This window comes from Asterias rubens, chromosome 4, assembly GCF_902459465.1.
Source record: "Asterias rubens chromosome 4, eAstRub1.3, whole genome shotgun sequence".
NCBI lineage: Eukaryota > Metazoa > Echinodermata > Asteroidea > Forcipulatida > Asteriidae > Asterias > Asterias rubens.
Window position 1 is genome coordinate 12,411,826 of NC_047065.1, and position 20,059 is coordinate 12,431,884.

The 20,059-nt window shown below is 37.6% G+C and overlaps 1 protein-coding gene across 7 annotated transcripts in view; it reads left to right on the forward strand.

Moving 5' to 3' along the window:
• The window catches only part of LOC117288764 (septin-7-like), a 54,296-nt gene extending 34,509 nt beyond the window's left edge, over window positions 1-19,787 (forward strand). For 2 of the 7 annotated variants that reach the window (XM_033769598.1, XM_033769594.1), the window contains 10 exons: window positions 799-916; window positions 1,284-1,379; window positions 3,804-3,851; window positions 9,470-9,484; window positions 12,333-12,429; window positions 13,031-13,190; window positions 14,967-14,987; window positions 17,715-17,862; window positions 18,182-18,315; window positions 18,951-19,787. In XM_033769598.1, the coding sequence (XP_033625489.1) occupies window positions 799-916; window positions 1,284-1,379; window positions 3,804-3,851; window positions 9,470-9,484; window positions 12,333-12,429; window positions 13,031-13,190; window positions 14,967-14,987; window positions 17,715-17,862; window positions 18,182-18,315; window positions 18,951-18,996 (883 nt within the window). In that variant the 3' untranslated portion in view covers window positions 18,997-19,787. Of the gene's footprint in view, window positions 1-798; window positions 917-1,283; window positions 1,380-3,803; window positions 3,852-5,385; window positions 5,389-9,469; window positions 9,485-12,332; window positions 12,430-13,030; window positions 13,191-14,966; window positions 14,988-17,714; window positions 17,863-18,181; window positions 18,316-18,950 lie in introns of all 7 variants that reach the window. The other 5 variants (XM_033769595.1, XM_033769599.1, XM_033769597.1 and 2 more) reach the window with 5 other exon arrangements.
• Window positions 19,788-20,059: the final 272 nt, after the last annotated feature.

Consider the following 20,059-nt stretch of genomic DNA (forward strand, 5'->3'; position numbering starts at 1 on the left):
CTTATTATCTTTGGTAAAGTCAAGTACTATTTTAAAAAGATGTCAAATAAATAAAGGGGTATAAATGTTTTTATAAGTTGACAAATTATTGAGCTGAAAATGTATTTAATTCATGCACAAATGCAAGAGCCTCAAGTATAAAGTTATAAGTTATGTTTTAATTACTCCAGCAGGGTGCTGCCCACAGTGGTCGAAAACCCAACAGGCACCCAGGATTCCCCAACCACAACTGGGCGAAATTCCTCTCTTTCCGACCACAACACATTTTCAAAACTTTTTAAAATCACACTTGCAATTTCCTTTCAAATGTTATCAACGAAATATAAAATTGGGTATTTGCTAAAAATTGTATCTGTGTACAGTGCTTTGCACACATTGGGGTGTGTTGGGGGGGGGGGTGGTTGCATTCCCTGCACTTGGACACGCCATTGGCTAAGTAATAATATAAAATAAAACATTTCTTGAAGTGCATTTCACAATAACCATCGCAATGCGCTTTACATTAGTGCCCTGGTTATAGGGCCAATTTCATCCCTTTTAAATTCCCTGGGGACTATACAGCCCTGAGTTGCTGTGGTGCTGCGAAGGGCTTGTTCACACATAATGTCAACCTCTACCCTTGCAGGTACCCATTTATACCCCTGGGTGAAGAGAAGCAATTACAGTAAAGTATTTTGCTCAAGGACACAAGTCTCACAACCAGGATTTGAACCTTCACTCCCGTGACTTGACCACCAGAACTTGAAGCACTTCAAATGATAATTATTTCATGTTCTGATTTTTTTTTTCATTGTACAGATTAAAGCCGTTAGACGTTGAATTCATGAAGAGGTTACATGACAAGGTTAATATCATCCCCCTTATTGCCAAGGCAGACACGATGACACCGGAGGAGTGCAGAGATTTCAAGAAAAGGGTCAGTATAGAATGTTACCTATTCATTTGTCTGTAGTGAAAACTTCATGCAAGACTTTACAGTATGATGCCACCCTCCCTTATAAAATCTTTTAAGGCAATGGACACTTTTGGTAGTGACTCAAAATAATTTTTTGCATAAAAACTTGCTTGGTAATGAGCATTGGAGAGGTGTTAGTGTAGTATAAAACATGTGATCATTTTGGTTAGGTAGATGCATCCGTATTCTGTGTGATAACAAACTCATCTTTGAGAAATCAATACCAGGTTGTATTTCTATTTTTTTTTCCCCCATGAACACAGCAGCTATGCACAGATTCTTGCTTGTTATTTGTCTCGGCAATTTATCCCTTGAAATCTCATTTCAGATTATGAAAGAAATTGACGAGAACAAGATCAAGATTTACGAATTCCCAGACGTAGAGGAGGAAGAAGAAAGCAAAGAAAACAAAAAGCTGCCCATGGTGAGTACACCAAGAGTAAGAGTAAAATACCCCCGCCCCTCCCTCCCTCCGGATTCGCAAAGCCAAATTGATTTTAAAAGTAGGATTTGAAACTTTGCACGGTGGGAGTATAAAACAGGTAATGTTTGAGGGAGCACCATCTCTTGTGAGAAGTGCTGGTTCTTTTGCTGGTTCTTAAAAGAACCGGTGGTTGACAATTTGATGTTTCAAATTGTGCTGTAATAAATATTCATGTGACAGAAGCTGGAATACATGTACTACAAGTTTTTTGGGGAAACAAAAGTAAATAAGTCAAATAATAGACCAGTATATTTTTAAAAGTTATGATTGATAAAGGGTTGACTGGGGAGAATATTATTGTTCATGGTTTATTTATTAAAACACTTGCAATACAGCGGCTAGAAGCCGAAATGTACAGTTTACAAAACGAGATAAAGATGGTCGGCAACAAGATATATCCGGGAAATGTCTGTATCCTTCCACCTCTTTTTCATTCATTTTGAAGACAAAGAATTGTATTTAATTTACTCAAATGAGATACTCCTTTTTATATAAAAAAAAAAAACAAATGAACAAAAATGGTGCCAGGATATGAATATCTTTCCAATAAATTTGTTGCTTGAGGAGTCATTAAATTTTTCATTTTTTTAATTATTATTTACAAATGTACACAGGAGAGTCGCAATTACATTTTTTTTTTTTTTCATAATATGACAATTCATTTATCATTTGCAAAGTCACTCATTATTTGCATCTCGCAGGGTTATTTATCTTTCATGTTTTTAGTCACGATCATTTTACAAGGATTTGCTTCCTGTTACTAGAAAGAAGTATTTATTTCTGCTTTCATAACCTGCTCTGTGAACTTTTGTGAAACTTTTTATTACAAAAATGAAACGTAAACCCCCAGAAAAAAACAACCTTATATGGTATGTGGAAGGAAATGCACGAAGAATATCAATCAGTATTGAGTTTGGCACAGGGATCAGGTGTCTGCGAATTGACATATTGTAAATGGAAACAAAACACTGAGCATAATGTAGAACAAAAAAGTATTAAGCTTTAGTTTTTAATTACCTCTAAATATTATTTTTTTTTTTTTTCAAGTCTGAATGAGAAATGCCACACTTTTATCTTTTTTTTTTTAATTTGGTTTGTTAGTTAATAAAAACATTTCAAAAGTAACGGCCAAAGGTCGAAAAGAACAAAATGGTCAAAGGAGCAGTACTTAAAAATCTGGGAGAAAAAACAGTTTTGGTAAGACATCTGCTCTAGCAAGACAAAATGTCAGGGGTGCGAATCCCACCCGAGTGATTTGCTTGTGGGTTTTTCCACAGAGCTTAGGAAAGTACCGAGTAATCAGTGCTTAAGGGTAAAAATCAAAAACAATTGTATAAAAAAGTTGTTACTATTTTCTTTGTGTGTAAATACATTCTGATAATGGTTCTACTTCTACTTTGTTAGTACCATTGATACCTGTTCCCTTAAGCTCCGGCTCATATTTTATTAATTTATTACTTCTAAATACCGAACTACTTCTGCTACAATGGCGGCGATGATTTAATATTTTCATGCAGAGTAATTTCTTTTAGCACGTGCTGTTTATCTGACCTTTCACCCGTTGCAGTGATTTTGATTTTTAACATTTTGAACAAAAGTTCCATAATAATATTCCACATTTTGAAAAAGTTCATTAACCTGCTTTTGAATTTCACAGAGGTTCATCTTTGCACCCGTTTGTTTGCCTGCAACATTTTTGCTGACTCTGCCATTTCTTGTTTTTCCCCTTTTTATCCCCTTACTGTCACACCCCCTGCCCTTCACCAATACCCCAATTATGACCCCTAAACCCCTGTGTGTCATGTACCCATTTTCCACCCGTACTTTTACCCACTACACTTCCACCTATAAAACATGTTATCTGCATCTATCCCAACCGTTGTTACTTACCTCGCCCTATAACCCTTTCCAATCAATACCATTTCTAAAATAAATAAAAAACACTACTGTTTTCCTTTCCCCCTCACTGCTCTTCTGACCCCAATTTCTTACCCCAAAAACCTATCCACCTGACTCCTATTCTCACCCCAAACCACCACCCTCCCTCTCCCAATAAACAATTTTGTCACTACAATATCCTTTCATTGTTTCTGGATCCAACCATCATTCCCTGCCCATTGTGCCCTATTTGTTCCACGCCTTGTCCCAAATCTCTGCCCTGCACCCCTGCCCTGAAAATCTGCCCTATTCCCTTGCCCTTTACCCCTACCTTGTACCCCTGTCCTGTACCTTTTCCCTGTATCCCTGCACCCTGCTCCCCTGCCCTGTACCCCTGCACCTTGGTCCCTCATTCCCTGCCTCCTCCATCATCACCCCCCCTCCCTCCCCTCCTTCCCCTTTTGCCTCATTCTCGCACTTTACCAGAGGAGGAACGGACCTAAAGATAAAGAGCACACCCCAAACAGTTTGAAGGTAGTGTGATTGCACGTTAATAACCGTTTGTGTTCTGGCTGAGTGTACTGTCTTTTCTTCCCCAGAGTAATAATTCCGGTCATTGAAATTTCTGTTGTTTAAAACATCCATTGCTAACAGTGAGTTTTTTGAAGCAATGGGAGACTTTTGAACAGTGATTTTTCACAGTTCTCCCCCCAAAAAAGCAGCGGCAGTGACAGCAAAAAAACCAAAAAAACATGGACAACAGGATACTTTCACAAAGTGTGGGAATAATACTGCACTGTGTGAAGGGCATTCCATACTACAGACTCGAGCACCACACACAACTTCAAAGCACTGTGAAAATACCACGATGTACCTTTCAAAACTATTCACAGGTTTTGTTTTTTTGTTCTGTCACTAAGTTGAGGCAAGTAGTGGACTTTAAAACAACACAAATTTAACATGTATGAATATTACTCTGTGGGTATGTAAACATTTGATCTGTTTACAAACTGAGCACATAAACTTGACTGTTTGGTGTGGTTAGTTTTTGTTATACTCTATATGGGATTAACAGCCTGTGTGTTCTATCGACTGGCTTGCATTTCCATTAAGTTAATATGTCTAGAACTCATCAAGTACGATGGGAAATCCCGCTTTTGTTTTTGAATTCCAGCCCAGGTTCTATTAATGTGCATGGAAACCGATATGGTTTTTATCCAAGTCCAGTCAAAAGAACACGAACAGCTTTTGGGTGTAACAACAGTATCTGACGATAACCCTCAGTGTGTTTTGCATACCTTGAATTGTTTTCTTGGTGTTCAGTTTGGGTTTTGGGAAAATGTGTTCTCCAGTATCTTGTTGTTCTTTTCTCTACTGTTTGTCTTAATCAGTTGGTGTCATGGTACTTGTACGATGGTCCTATGAGGCTGTTTACAATGGAACTCTCTGTAACAATTCAAGTGTCTTTCTCTTTGTGATTACTTTCTCAGCATGCATGGGTGTGTTTTAGGTTTGCTCTGGGTTTTTTTGTTTCGGTGCTTGGAATATTTTTTACTTGTACTTGGTGATTTCATTTACTTGGTGTGATGAATTAATTCGGGGTTTTTCTAAATGTGTTGCACTGCATGTTACAGCCTGTTGGGGAATGAATGATGGTTAATTAAACGGAATTTAATATAGAGATGAGGATGTTTATAAAGTAGTCTTCTAGACCAAGGCTTGGAAGAAAAATGGATTTTGGATTAACACAAACAACAACTTTTGATCTTTGAAAACGAAAACATGTTCATTTTCGCTCGTGTGTTCTCCAGTTAGAAAAAGCAAATGGCACTGCTCGGAATTTGTGTATTTTTTATTCAAACATGGAATATTCACCCCCTGAAGTCGGACATTCCTTTTTTTAATGTTTTCAAAACACCGTCCACGATACAAATAGCAAGTTCATTTTTTTTTTTAAACTAAGGTTGTTGCCGGTTCAGTTAGTCCAGGATTAACCAAAGCATCAAAACATGACTGAACTTTTAAAACTAAGGGCTTTGCCGGTTCAGTTAGACAGGATTAACCAAAGCGTGTAAACATGACTAAACTTTTCTCGAATTCTGTTTTTTTTTCTTCTTACACTTTAGATTTTATAAGTTTTTAAAACAATAATAATAATAAACAGAAATTATCTAGGCCTTTTCAAACAAGAAGGGCATCCAACAAACTTTTTAGGACTACGAGCTATGTCTGAAATAACAATACCCACTTTACATTCAATACAATTCAATTAAAAAAACTTTAATCATCATTTGCAGGCAATTACAATAGCAGACCAGCTCCATTAAGAGAAATATACAATATACAATAATTTAAAAAATCTAAAGAATCACTTGACAAAATGACAAGGCAGATTATGTACAAATGGTTGAAACCACAACATGTATCCATTTAGCATTGTAGAGCCTTGTAACAGTTTAAAGGCAGTGGACACTCAATCGCTCATCGAACTTGCGAGATAATAATGAAAGGAAAAAAACACCCTTGCCACACGAAGTTGTGTGCATTTAGATGGTTGATTTCGAGACCTCAAGTTCTAAATCTGAGGTCTCGAAATCAAGAAAAACGACTTCTTTCTCGAAAACTACATGTACATCACTTCAGAGGGAGCCGTTTCTCACAATGTTTTACACCATCAACCTCTCCCCATTACTCGTCACCAAGAAAGGTTATATGCTTATAATTATTTTGAGTAATTACCAATAGTGTCCACTGTCTTTAATAATAAGCTTCTGTGGCGCAAATTAAATGCAGCCAACCGTGCAGGAGACACCAAAATCTACACCCAATGATTTCTTCATTTTTTTTTTTTTTTTACTTTTAGGTCAGTCAATTTGCATCAAAGATATCCTAAGAACTTCAGAATCTCACCAGCCCAGAGCTATTAATTTATATTCTAATTATAGACTGGTTAATGTAATGTGTGTAGAACCATCACAGGTGCATAGACCACTTAAAATAAAATATTCTCACAGTCAGTATTAAAGGTATCAATACAGATTGGTATTGAAAACAAACAACTGTGTTTAATTGTAGTCTCAAAGCTAACTGGTTATGAAGTTCATACGAGAACCATGTTTTCTGTGAAATATTTCCCTCTGAAAAAGAAGTAATATTCGAGAAATTATCTAAAAACCTTAACAGCAAACTGTTTCAAAAAATGCGATCAAATTGCTGTGCCCCTACAAGAGAGATGTTCAAGGCCATTTCAGTTATTGTTGTGACCCAAACATCACTTCACACCCGTAGCCAGGTACACATTAGTTACTTGTATTTTGTGAGATTTTTGTTGTTCAAATTACATCATCTGACAAAACTCACTCTGAGGAAAACAAATAAATGTTAAAAATAACATTTCTATGAAAATTGTGGGAGGCAACTTTAAAGGCAGTGAACACTAATTGGTAATTACACAGAATAATTATTTGCATAGAACCATACATGGTAGTGAGTAATGGGGAGAGGTTGATAGTATAAAACATTTTGAGAAACAGCTCCCTCTTAAGGAACAGAGTGTGCGTGAAATAAGTAATTTTCCATGAATTTGATGTCGAGACCTCAGAATTAGATTGTGAGGTCTTAAAATCAAGTATCTGAAAGCACACAACTTCATGTGACAAGGGTGTCTTTTCTTTAACTGTTATCTCGCAACTTCCAATTGAGCTCAAATTTTGTTATTTTATGCATTTGTTGAGATACACCAAGTGAGAAGACTAGTCTTTGACAATTATTACCAATAGTGTCCAGTGTCTTTAATACCAGTAGAGAGATACGTGATATCAAATATCACAATATTTGCACTTCATCTCAACACAGTCGCATCCCATCAGCTTCTGTTCCCAAGCCATGGCCAGGAGAAACTGACAGGGCAATAACTCATCACATTCCTCACAAAATTCCGATCCACAGCCCCACTGTTTATTTGTCCCTGAAATTTTTTTGACAAATAAATGTTAGAGCTCTTGGAATCTAGCAGCCTAGCGAGTTTGCTTTCAAGCATTTTATAATGACACTATTCCCTCTTTGTGATTGAAATTTTTATTGGCTGTTTTTGTTGTCAGCAAGTATCAATCCTACTGTATAGTGAAAAAGTGAGTCTCATTTCTACACTTTTATTCTCTAAGCTGTTTGCATTGCATGGAAATGACATCTGTGTTCACATGAACATGCCTAAATATGGACACATGCAAAATCTGATTTTTTGATAGATGGCATATAAATACATCCACACAGTGTTAAAGATGGTGCCATGGTTGTTGCATTCATACAATTTACTAAGCAGAACACATGTCGTAAAGAACACTGTGAGCAAGCCTAGGTTGGACTGTGTGTATTCAACAGTGGCAGGGATCTGCCGAGGATTTGTTAAGTGGTGGGAAACATATTTTCCATAGATCATGGAAGTGGCTTGAGCGTCTTTTTAGGCAGATTTTGATGCTTTTATTATAAATATTATTATCATCAATTCATCAAAATAGACTCAAACCAAAGAAGTAGTTTTTATAAATTGATTTGTTTTTGATTATCATAGAACCCAGACAATTGTTGAGATAGAAAATTAGGTAGACTCAACTCTCTTTTGTACTTGAGCTTCAACATAGCGAAAGCTGAACAAGCAATGATAAATGATCTCCGTCTCATTTCCTGTTTATGTTCATACCAGCCTGGAATGTCCACCCTAAGTCGAACATTACCTGAAAGATAAACACATTCAGTGGGGTGTATTTTTATAGTGTACATTTGTTTAAACACACATTTATGTTCTTGTTTTTACTGCAAGTTTGAAATGCACTCAGTTTGCCATTACTTAACAGACAATGAAAGAAGTGCCTAACTTTTTACAGAACATTTAACTTGACAGTATTTATGTTTAGGGTGGTGTTCCTTAAAGGCAGTGGACGCTATTGGTAATTACTCAAAATAATTATTAGCATAAAACCTTACTTGTTAACGAGTAATGGGGAGAGATTGATGGTATAAAACATTGTGAGAAACAACTCCCTCTGAAGAGATGTAGTTTTTGAGAAAGAAGTAATTTTCCATGAATTCGATTTCGAGACCTCGGATTTAGAATTTGAGGTCTCAAAATCAAGCACCTGGAAGCACATAACTTCATGTGACAAGGGTGTTTTTTCTTTCATTGTTATCTCGCAACTTCGACGACCAATTTACCTCAAATTTTCACAGGCTTGTTGTTGTATGCTTATGTTGAGATACACCAAGTGAGAAGACTTGTCTTGAGATACACCAACTGTGAAGACTTGTCTTTGAAAATTACCAATGGTGTCTAGTGTCTTTAACAGTCCATGACCTGTGTGTGTCTTGTGCATGCCTTTGTTCTTGTTTACTTCCCCTCTCCCATTTGCCATTTGCGCACTTAAACCCGGTTCATACTTTCTGCGAATACGAAGCAAATTTTGACGTCACATGGCTGCTTTTGCAGCAAATGTTTTGCAGGAATTAAACAGTTGAACTGTTGAGAATTATTCGTTGCGAATTTGTGACGTCAAAATGTGTATTTGCATTCACAGGGAATATGAACCGGGCTTTAAACATGCCTACCATCTGCCATTTTGTAAATAAAAATGTACCTAAAAAAGTTCACCCCGTCAAAATGATGAAAATGGTAGGCAGGCATTTTGCGGAGTGTGCGTTCACGTCTGCAAGGGGTCAACAATTGGTTTAAAATAAGTTTGTGATTGTTTCCACTTTTAATTTACCTCACACACTTTTTATGTAGGCACTGCCCCCTCTCCCTTTCTGGGCCCAATTTCATAAAGCCTGTAAGCACAAAGAACTTGCTAAGCACATATTATTCATGCTTAGCAAATTTAGGATACCAGCTAAAATACCATACATTTACCATTGTTGTGAGTGGCACCCCATTCATTACTTGATTACCAGAACTTTCTGCTTAGCCAAATTTTCTGCAACCTGAATTTTCTGCTTAGCAAACAATTTCTGCAAAACAGCTTTATGAAATTGGGTTCTTGTTAGACCTATTTAGTTTCCCAAAGATTCCTGTAACCCTTATGTATCGATTTCAAAAATGTGATTTTAAAACAAAACAATTTCACTCATCCTAACTCTTCTTTTCGTTTCGGAAATATCAGCATCTACGACAAAGGGTACATTTGTCATCTCTCACTGTCAGTTTTACCTCACATTAATTTCTTTCCTTTTCTTTTTTCTTTCGTGAAAAAAAAAATCACTCACTCCCAACTTCAAAAGCGTGTAAGTAGCTGTGCAGTTTTGCCGTGTGTGTGTTTATAAACGCCATTAGTTGTTTAGCACCGTACAATCCGGTATCCATGTTCTCAAAGCTTGTTTGTCAATGCACTGCCGATCCTCCCCTGTTTTGATGCCTCCATTCGCACTTTTTGTATTAGTCAGATTAGGGTACTCAGCATGCACAACAGTCCCAAACATTCACAAGTCACTTTTCAAAATAGATTTATTTATACATTTTGGAAGTGGGAACCTCAATTGCATGGAGCTGCTTAAACACAATAAAGTAGTACCTGTTAACCAGTTTTTCTAATACAGAATACAGATACTAGCCAAAATACCGTGTCACACATGTGTGGCTTGGTATCCTGCTTAAAGGCAGGGGACACTATTGGTAATTACTCAAAAGAATTATTAGCATAAAACCTTTCTTGGTGACGAGTAATGAGGAGAGGTTGATGGTATAAAACATTGTGAGAAACGGCTCCCTCTGAAGTGCCATAGTTTCCGAGAAAGAAGTAATTTTCCACGAATTTGATTTCAAGACCTCAGATTTAGAACTTGAGGTCTCGAAATCAACCATCTAAACGCACACACCTTCGTGTGACAAGGGTGTTTTTTTCTTTCATTCATATCTCGTAAGTTCGATGACTGATTGAGCTCAAATTTTCACAGGTTTGTTATTTTATGTATATTGTTATACACCAACTATGAAGGCTAGTCTTTGACAATTACCAATAGTGTCCACTGCCTTTAAAGGAATATTATCTGCTAAATTACCTGGGGTAATGTTTTTGAATTATTATCCTTATCGTGAGGCTAATCACCTAAGATGGTTTGTACGATTTAAACATCTTTTCAGTCGGTTAAGTGTTTTGCATGATACCCACCGCTTCATAAATGTTTTCCCGTTTGATGTTTGCACGCTTTAATGGATTCACTGTGTGCTGTTTCTGTCTGAATATTGTATGTGTGTGTATGTAAAACCTAGACTTAGTCCTGATGTGAACTAGCATCAGTGCCCAATTTGTATGGCTCTGCTTACTGTAAGCACAGAATTGGCGCTTATGGAAGCAGGGAGTTCCATGCTTACGTTAAGCGTATTTCACATGTGCCATCTTATTTATGTAGTTTGCTGAGCGAAATCATGCCCTGCATGTATTTAAATTAACTTTGGCCCAAAATAATAATTGCTCATTGGTTGTTTGTCTGCTAGTGATCCATCTCATATCAAGCTCTCAACCATTCAGTGGTCTCCAGTTCCCATCCACCTTTGTAATATATTTCATCCTAGATAGAGTGTCACCATTGATAAACAGGCCTGGGGTGGATTTCTCAAAGAGTTAAGACTAGTCTTATCTCGAGTTAAGACGAGTTACTCGTCCTAACTTAGGACTAGCCATACATTTTTCATATCTCCTAGGACTAGTCCTAAGTTAGGACTAGTCCTAACTCTTTGTGAAATCGACCCCTGATACATGTACTTTACGGAGGCAATGGCATGGGGCAAGGAAGGTAATGTCCTATCCATTGAGTATCAGGCCTGTTTTTGTACACACATTTTTTTTACTTGGGTTCAATAGAGATGCTAGGCTAAAACAAAAATTGCAAAAACATATTCCTCAGTTAACCAGTTTTTTTTTGATGTGTTAAAGGATTTCGGGTACTTTTTGTAACGCATAACACAGTGTCCACAGATTTACATTAAACTTACACCGTTTGAAGATAATGATAGTAGAAAGCATACCTTAAAATATTAGTTGCTGAGGTGCTGTAGTTTTATAAAAATGAGTAAAACAATGTCATGAAAATACGTTTTTACATGCGTAAATATTTTTTGTCTCGTGATCACAGAGACAAGAATTGTTTTCGAGACATTATTTTATTCATTTCTCAAAAAGTACAGCACCACAGCAAGTCCTATTTCCGGGACGCTTTCTACTATCATTATCTTCAAATTGTGTAAGTTTAATGTAAATCTGTGGACGTTGTGTTTTTTTGTCCTACAAAAAGTACATAGACCCTTTAAGTATTTCATGTCAACCAATCTTGATGCTAAATGGTTGACTTGAATTGGCTGTGAGCTACATGTAGTAACAGCTGGTCCCAACTGTCAGCTGTCTAGCCAGAGAGTTTTTATTTCGTTTATAAATAATGCATTTGTTTGGCACAGGTACATGTAGTAATGATGTATTTTACGTGAATTCATGCATTTTTTAAGCCTGTCCAGACAAAACAACGACAACAAAAGCTGTTGTTTTCTTTAGTTACATGTATCAAAACAATGCTCTCTGGTAGGATACTGTTCTAACACTTGTGTAAATATTCCAGGTTACAAAAAGGTTGGAATGTCAGCATTTCAACATACATCTCCTAAAATGTGGATCCTGGACCCAGGTTTTTTTTTTTTTTTTTAGCAATGACAACTCACTCCCTAGCACTGAAATGACTCTAGAACCATCGACAAGTAATTTATAAACTGCATCATGCATGTCTTTGAATTACTTGTCGAAATACAAGTTTGTTGATTTGCTCATTTGACTGGTAAATGGTTTTTGTTTTTGTTTTCTTTATGAAGTCGGACCCAAGTTTCCTTGTTTTTAAAGATAGTTAAACTAGAAGTGGAGGAAAATTATACTTCTTAAAATTTTGGAGTAAAAAAAAAAAAAAAAGGGTTAGGGGGTTTGTGTATATTTTATCATTGAAAGATGCGGATTGTAATGTTTGCGTTATTTTTGTGTGTTTCAGGAACGGGTGCCATTTGCAGTTGTAGGTAGCAACATGATCTTGGAAGCGAATGGAAAGAGGGTCAGGGGTCGCCAATATCCATGGGGAGTTGCTGAAGGTAGACAGGAGCGGTTTAAATATCATCGGGGGAACTAAGGGTTTTTCTCCCAGGGACAAATACCGTCAAATTTCGATCAAATTTTGACTTAAAAAAATCGCAACAAATCATTTGCATCAGTTGAAATGTGCTAAACTCCCGCAAAACATTTGCTTCGAAAACAACCCTGTGACGTAAAAAATATATGTCAAAAATTTGTATCGCATTCGCAGGAAATATGAGCCACCTCTCAAATTTTGGGCCATTAAAAACTGATATACATTTTGTTTTCCTTCACCACATTATGTACTTCAAAGTGAAATGTTTCTTAAAATGCTTTATACTATCGAAAGCTGCTGTAAGCTTCTATACCAACAAGAAGAGGGATAACATAATGTAGAGACCTTTATCACGGTGTGGCCATCTTGATTTTACTCCATTCCAACTCATTGTAACCAAACTGAGGCTGGACAAAATAATAGTCTGGTGCCATGTATGTGCAATGTATGTTAGCAGTCATTACCGTTATGGAAACAGGGAACATGACCAAGATGGAGACAGTGTGATAAAGGTCTTTACCTTCAATTTAAAACCTTTTCTAATCTTATTACTTTTCTCGTAGTTGAAAACTTAGAGCATTGTGACTTCATCCCGCTGCGTAACATGCTGATTCGGACACACATGCAAGACCTGAAAGACGTAACGAACAACGTGCACTACGAGAACTACAGGTGTCGTAAACTCACAGCAGTCACGGCGGGCGACAGCAAGAAAGCGTCAAAGTAAGTTGCATTAAGGGGAAACAAAAATAATTTCCGTGTATTTCGGTCAGGTTACTGAATTGTCAACTAGCAAACCTTTTTGCTGATTTGAAAAGATGGGCTGGGTTTCTGGAACTGTCCTTATCATAACATTTTTGTTTTTCTTTCTTTTTATTTCTGTCGAAGATAAGGGATCAGCAACCATTATTTCTCTTCAATGTTTCATTAGAGTTATGTACATTGTATTCATTGTCTGAATTAGTACATTTTACTGAACCTAAAGAAAACTGGTTGTTGCACCTGTCCTAAATCTTAGTTATATGTATGTCAGATTGACACATGTAGTTGCCTAGACGCACAGTCAAACTGTAAGATTGTCTGTGTTTTATTTTTTTGTTTTGGGTATTTTGACGGATATTTTATCTTGGCTAGATTGCATAAAGCTGGTAAGGACAAAAAAGTAGCAGGAGTAGGTTACCAGTTATAAAGGGCCACATAGTTGAAATTGTATTTAACTGGTGCCCTGCTGCTTTCTAAGCTTAGAGATTTTGCACAAAAGAATCCAAACAGGCGAAAGAAATGTCTGACAGCTAAAGGGCGATAGAGTTGACATTGTTTTGACTGATGTCCTGCTGGTTTTTAGCGATTAGCTAAGAATTTTGCATAGCAGAACTTGCTCTTTGACAGCTTCATGAAATTATGCCTTGGTCAAACAAAATACGTTGCACCATAGACTGTGCTCTGTGCATGTGCAAGATTTTTTATCTTTCTCTCTGTTCAGTGATTGCATACTTGCCATTTCAAAGCGGTCTTAGAATCCAGTAAGCAGCGCTGTTCGTTAATGTAGACACATGTACCATTCAATTATGTGCCATCAATACGTGTAATGTTTGTCATTTGTTTGAAAACAAATCAACCGAATGTCTTATTAAGACAAAAGGACTTTTGAAGACATGTATCTTTATCTTCGGCTCAACCTGAAGGCCAAATCAAATTTTAAAATGCTTAGCGTCCCGGCCCGCTTCCTTTTATGAGGTCACCTCCTTGGGAAAAAAAGAAGCCCTCCTTCACTTTTTCCAAAAAGGATGATATTTTTAACATTATTATACTTTTGTTGGCCTAATTATGTTGCATTTGTGGTGCTACACGAACTGTGGTGCTATGTATAATGACTGTAGGAGGACTTTTCAAACCTTAGTAATGGCAAGGGAGACTTTAGAACACTAGGTGGCAGCAGACTTACCAGGTATTTTTCCCATCTTTTACCTTGCTATGTGCGTGCGCACATTACCAAGAATAATGGATTACACCTGGGCCCAATTTCATAGAGCTGCTAAGCACATTAATTTGCTTAGCATGACATTTCTTCCTTTGATAAAAACAAGATTACCAACCAAATTTCCACGTGATTTTCAGAATAAGCAAACAAACAGTTGAATACCAATAACGAGCAATATGCAACAAATTGAACTTTTGTTGGTAATCCTGTTTTTATCAAGGAAGAAATTTCATGCTAAGCAAATTTTTGTGCTTAGGTATGAAAATGGGCCCTGGTAAGGATTTCACCTGGTAAGTCTGCTGCCACATAGCGTCCCAAAAGTCCCCCAATGGCTTTGAGAAATTGTGTTTTTAGTGTCGAACTCTTAAGTCATACCTGGTTCCAGCTAGAACCAGCTAGAACTGGTTTGAACTGGTTTTAACTGGGGCCAAAGGTTTGAAAAAGACTCCAGGTGAAAAGGGATGGGGGTTAATGTCACTGGTATCCATGTAAATGCATGCTGCTTTGTTTTGTTGCAGTGAAATGGCTGGTGACCAGAGGTGAGATTTTCTTTATTCCCTTGGACTTCAACACCCTTTGTTTTTGTTTTTTTCTCACAAGAACCTTGCAGATCGCCTGTGGTTTAATTTCTTACAATTTGAGTTTCATTTTGGTGTATCCTGGCGTGTAATTGCTTCAAAATTGTTCTTGTACACTTTGTTATTTGACCCAATTATTTTTTACTGGTGTTCAAATGAATTATGTACATTAAGATTGTGGTCTCTTGAGTCACAGGCGATCTGTCTTTTATAAAAAATAAAAACTTCATATGCTGTCAGCTCAGAGATGGTGTTACATTCCACAGTCTTGTTATCTTAATTTGACCATCAGATTTCTTTTTACAAATCAACATTTGTATTTTGATAAAATGTTGTACAGGCTACAGTCACTATTGCAATCGACCTTATGCACATGACGTCATCTGAATTAGGCGCCCTCATGCGATGCGCGTTTCCATTGTTTGATCACTGTTTTACCTCTAAGACGGCGGGGCGATGACGTCAATGCATAAGGTCACTACTTTTGACTTTACCTGTTTGCTACTAATACATTGCTGAGGGGTTGAATTGTTGCAGTTTTTTTTCTGTTCTTAACACTAACCAGGCAGAAGTTATTAAAGGTGAAGACACGTTCTAGTCTTTGAGTTGTTAAACCTCGGTTTAACGAGGGAACTTTTGAACACTACGTGGCGGCTGACATAGACTGGTCCCCAGTCTGTATCCACTAGGATAAAGACTGGCACAGAGACTGGCACCAGTCTCACATTCCCAATGTTTCATTCACAGCCACAATCATGGGTACTCGTTTTGGTAAAAAAAATATGTAAACGTACAAATATTAAGTAACTTTTTGCAGATCTTTTATTAGATGAACTCAAGCACTTTTTTATAACCATTGACAGCAATTGTTAAAGGCAGTGGACACTATTGGTAATTACTCAAAATAATTATCATCATAATACCTTTCTTGATTACGAGTAATGGGGAGAGGTTGATAGTATCAAACAATGTGAGAAACAGCTCCCTCTGAAGTGACGTAGTTTTCGAGACAGAAGTAATTTTCCATGAATTTGATTTTGAGACCTCAAGTTTAGAATTTGGGGTCTCGAAATCAAGCATCTGAAAGCACACAACTTCTTGTGACAATGGTGTTTTTTTACTTCATTCTTATCTCGCAACTTTGACGACCAATTGAGCTCAAATTTTCACAGGTTTGTTATTTTATGCGTATGTTTAGATACTCTAAGTGAGGCGACTGGTATTTGACAATTACCAACAGTGTCCAGTGTCTTTAATTGATATATAAATTTATATATAAATAACATTAAGCATGTTGAGGTAACTGCTACATCAGTGGTTTTCAGACTGTTGCTCATAAAGTATGTTGCAAACCACTTATTCTTTTTCTCCTGCCCAGTTTAGGGAAACGTTGTTTTGCTGATGAGTTTGAGAAGAATTTGAGACTTTAAAGAGAAAAGTTTTCATAATGGGCCTAAATTTGTAGAGAAAAACTAGCTCAGTGCATTTTCTATGGTTTTTTGGGCAATCTGTGGAGCCAGTTTGTGCGAACTGAGTGAAGCGAAGATCCTGCGTAATGTTATTTGTGTTTACTCATACCATGGATGTGTGTTAAAGGCAGTGGACACTATTGGTAATTACTCAAAGTAATTTTTAGCATAAAACCTCACTTGCTAACTAGTAATGAGGAGAGGTTGATAGTATAAAACATTGTGAGAAACGGCTCCCTCCGAAGAGTAATTTCGAGAGTAATTTTCCATGAGTTTGATTTCGGGACCTCAGATTTAGAATTTGAGGTCTCGAAATCAAGCATCTGAAAGCACTTAACTTCGTGTGACGAGAGTGTTTTTTCTTTCATTATTATCTCCCACCTTGGACGTTTAATTGAGTTCGAATTTTCACAGGCTTGTTATTTTATGCATATGTTGAGATAAACCAAGTGAGAAGACTGGTCTTAGACAATTACCAATAGTGTCCAATGTCTTTGAGCACTACACTCGGTATTTACGTGTAACACACATAGTGTATGGGTAAACACAAATAACAAGACGATCAGAGCATACTGATCAAAATGTTGAGTCGTTGACCACTGGTTCTTTTCTGGACCAACACTACTCATAAATAAGATTTGCACATGGTGTTATCGCTAACCTCTCTTAGTTATTCTACCACCACGAAATGCAAAGTTTCAAATCCTACAAATAACATTTTTTTTCTCTAGTGCAAATTTAACTTCTATTAAAGAACCTGCTCCTTAGAACTTGTTAGAGTTTGTTAGAATAAATTCTTGCTTGGGAATCTTCTTCTCTTTTCATATAAAGTGAGCTTTCTTTGTTTGCTGAGCATCCTTCCTCTTAGCTGTGCTTGTGGTGGCTTTTCAATTTATTTCCTCTTATTGTGAGAACAGCTTCTTTAAGTAGCATTGTGTCCTTTTAGTGGTATTTCTGGTTACTGTAGAGTAGCGAGCTTTGACTTCTTATCATCGTGTTTGGTGACACAGAGCCTGGAGGTCCAGCAGGTAGGAATTGTACACAGCTCAAGGGAGAAAACAAATCTTGCATTTTCATGCAAATTTCACCGTATGATTTTTATTTCTTTTTGATATGACGAAAATGCATTGACACTCACCGTTACACCTCCATCAGATTGATCAACTTTTTAGATCAAATGTGTAAAAGATTTTGCGTTTCTGTTTTGTTTTTCTCTCAGGGTTGCCTCTAAGAATCCGCTGGCCCAGTTTGAAGACGAGAAGAACGAACACGAGATGAAGATGAAGAAGATGGAGAACGAGATGGAACAGGTCTTTGAGATGAAGGTCAAAGAGAAGAAGAAGAAACTGGAAGAGTCCGAAAAGGAGGTAAGTCACCCACCCCCACGAGTCTTGGTTCTAGTACGCTCTAGTATTTATGGTGCGGCCATCTTGTTTTTCTCCCATTAAATTGTTGTAGGCAAATTCACTCCGATGGGATCCGAACCCACGACCTTTACATTGCTGCAGCTGATGTCTTTCCACAGGACCACCGAGCCGGCCCGGTGGGTCGAGGTAGTTGTAAATCCTATGTGTTAGCAGTCGGTACCGCAATGATTTAAATGAGCACAGTTTTTAAAAAGTGCAAACATGTCACCAAGCAGGGGTTGAAATAAAATTTAAACGGTTTTTGTTTCTTCCTTTGCAGCTTCATCATCGGTTGGAACAAATGAAGAAGAGTCTGGAACAACAGCGTAGGGATCTAGAAGACAAGAGGCGTCAGTTTGAGAAAGATAAACAGATATTTGACGACAATCAACGCCTGCGACTGGAGACTTCCAAGTGAGTCACAAAAACTTTGAACATTTTTGCACAGAACTTTAAGAAATACCCTGTTGAACATATCAAGCCCGGTTCCTACTTCTTGCAAATGCAAATGAGATGCAAATTTTGACCTCACAAATTCGCAGAAATAATTTGAAACAGGTGAACTGTGATCAATTCCTGTGAAACATTCGTTTTAAAAACAGCCCCGTGGCGTAAAAAAAAAGCGGGGTTTAGTTTTGGGCACTGTTGCAGGCCTGAACTTTCATCTTCTAACAGGCAAGGCCATTTTTATTATGCAAAAGGCACTTCCATTGGAAAATCTTCAAGTCTATTGGAAGCTTTGGACGGGCACCAAGGCCAAAACCAGGGCATTGGAGGCCTTACCCCTAGTCCAGAGCAGCGGCGGCCTTTTAGTGGGGTATGCTCATTTGCTGGGGTAGATCAGAGGCAAAACAATCCAAGTGAAAAAGGGCCGTCCAATATTTCCAAGGGTGGCTCGCGAGGAATAGAGTAGTGTGAAGAAAAAGGGCTACATTAAGTTTGCTACTTATTTATTCAGTTGTCCATAACAAACCTGTCAGGAGTATTACTCAACCTCTAATCATTTTTGTTCTCTTTTTCTTCTCCCCGATCTTTTTTCTGCCCCACAGAACATTAGATTCGAAAAAGAGCAAAACTAAAAAGACCATATTTTGAGACAGCTGTGTTTTGTTAATAAGTGTGCACACGGAATGGACTGCCATCAAGGAAGGACCACAGCACATTACCTCCATGTGTATCTAAAAAACAGAAACCCAAAAACACCCACCCTCAGCATTACCCTTGATGGGTTCATTCATGGAGTACCCACTCCCCCTGCCCTCATCATTTCTGGGTGTGTCTCTCCCCCTCTCTTCGAGTACTCCACCCTGACTCTCATCCCTGGACCAAAGCGTAACTGAGACATGACTGCCTAACTTCGTCTTGTCGTGGCACTCGGAAACTTTCATGTTGAGGAGCTCTGCTGGAAGTTTCGGACTGGATCCCTGTTGCTACTGCGGAAAGCCTCCGATATTATTGTACATAGCATTTTGATTCACGCGTGTGGTCCAACGGATGGATTTACCCAAGTTATCATACAGTATACTCAGACAGTGTTGTAGCTAGACTAATATTAGTGGTGGGCTCTAAATCTAATTTAGTCCACCAAGGGTGTGAGGTTCACCAAACTTATTCACGTTTAAGATACACACGTGTAAGGGTCACCATTGCTAAAGTGCAATCTGCTGGATATTTTGTTCTGAGAAATGGGCGAATTTGGTTAGTTCTGTGCAGGCCCGCCGGGCACCGCCCTTCTTCTTCAGTGCTGCTTCAGAAAATTTGAAGATTACCGCACTGTGGATTACCGCACTGTATCGCCCAGCGGGCTACAACACTGTACTCATAACAAGATTTAACAATGATGGAATTCAGTAATTTGATAATTTGAAGGTTTGAAGGAAAAAAAATTATTATTTTCTTGTTACCTCAACAGAGTATGACTTTTGGTGCTGTCTGTCTGGAGAACAGATTCAAAAGCAGTTGTTCATTTATGTGTAACATCTATCTTTGTATTTTATACAGATCATTTTTTTGTTTTTGTTTCTTTTGCCATGCGTTTATTTTGTACTAAAACAAATATTTGTAGCTGCAACACTTACCGTGCATCAGGAAACTAGTGCTTTAAAACCAAAGTGCATTTATTATTTTTTGAGGGAGGTTGATGTTGAGATGTCGATTT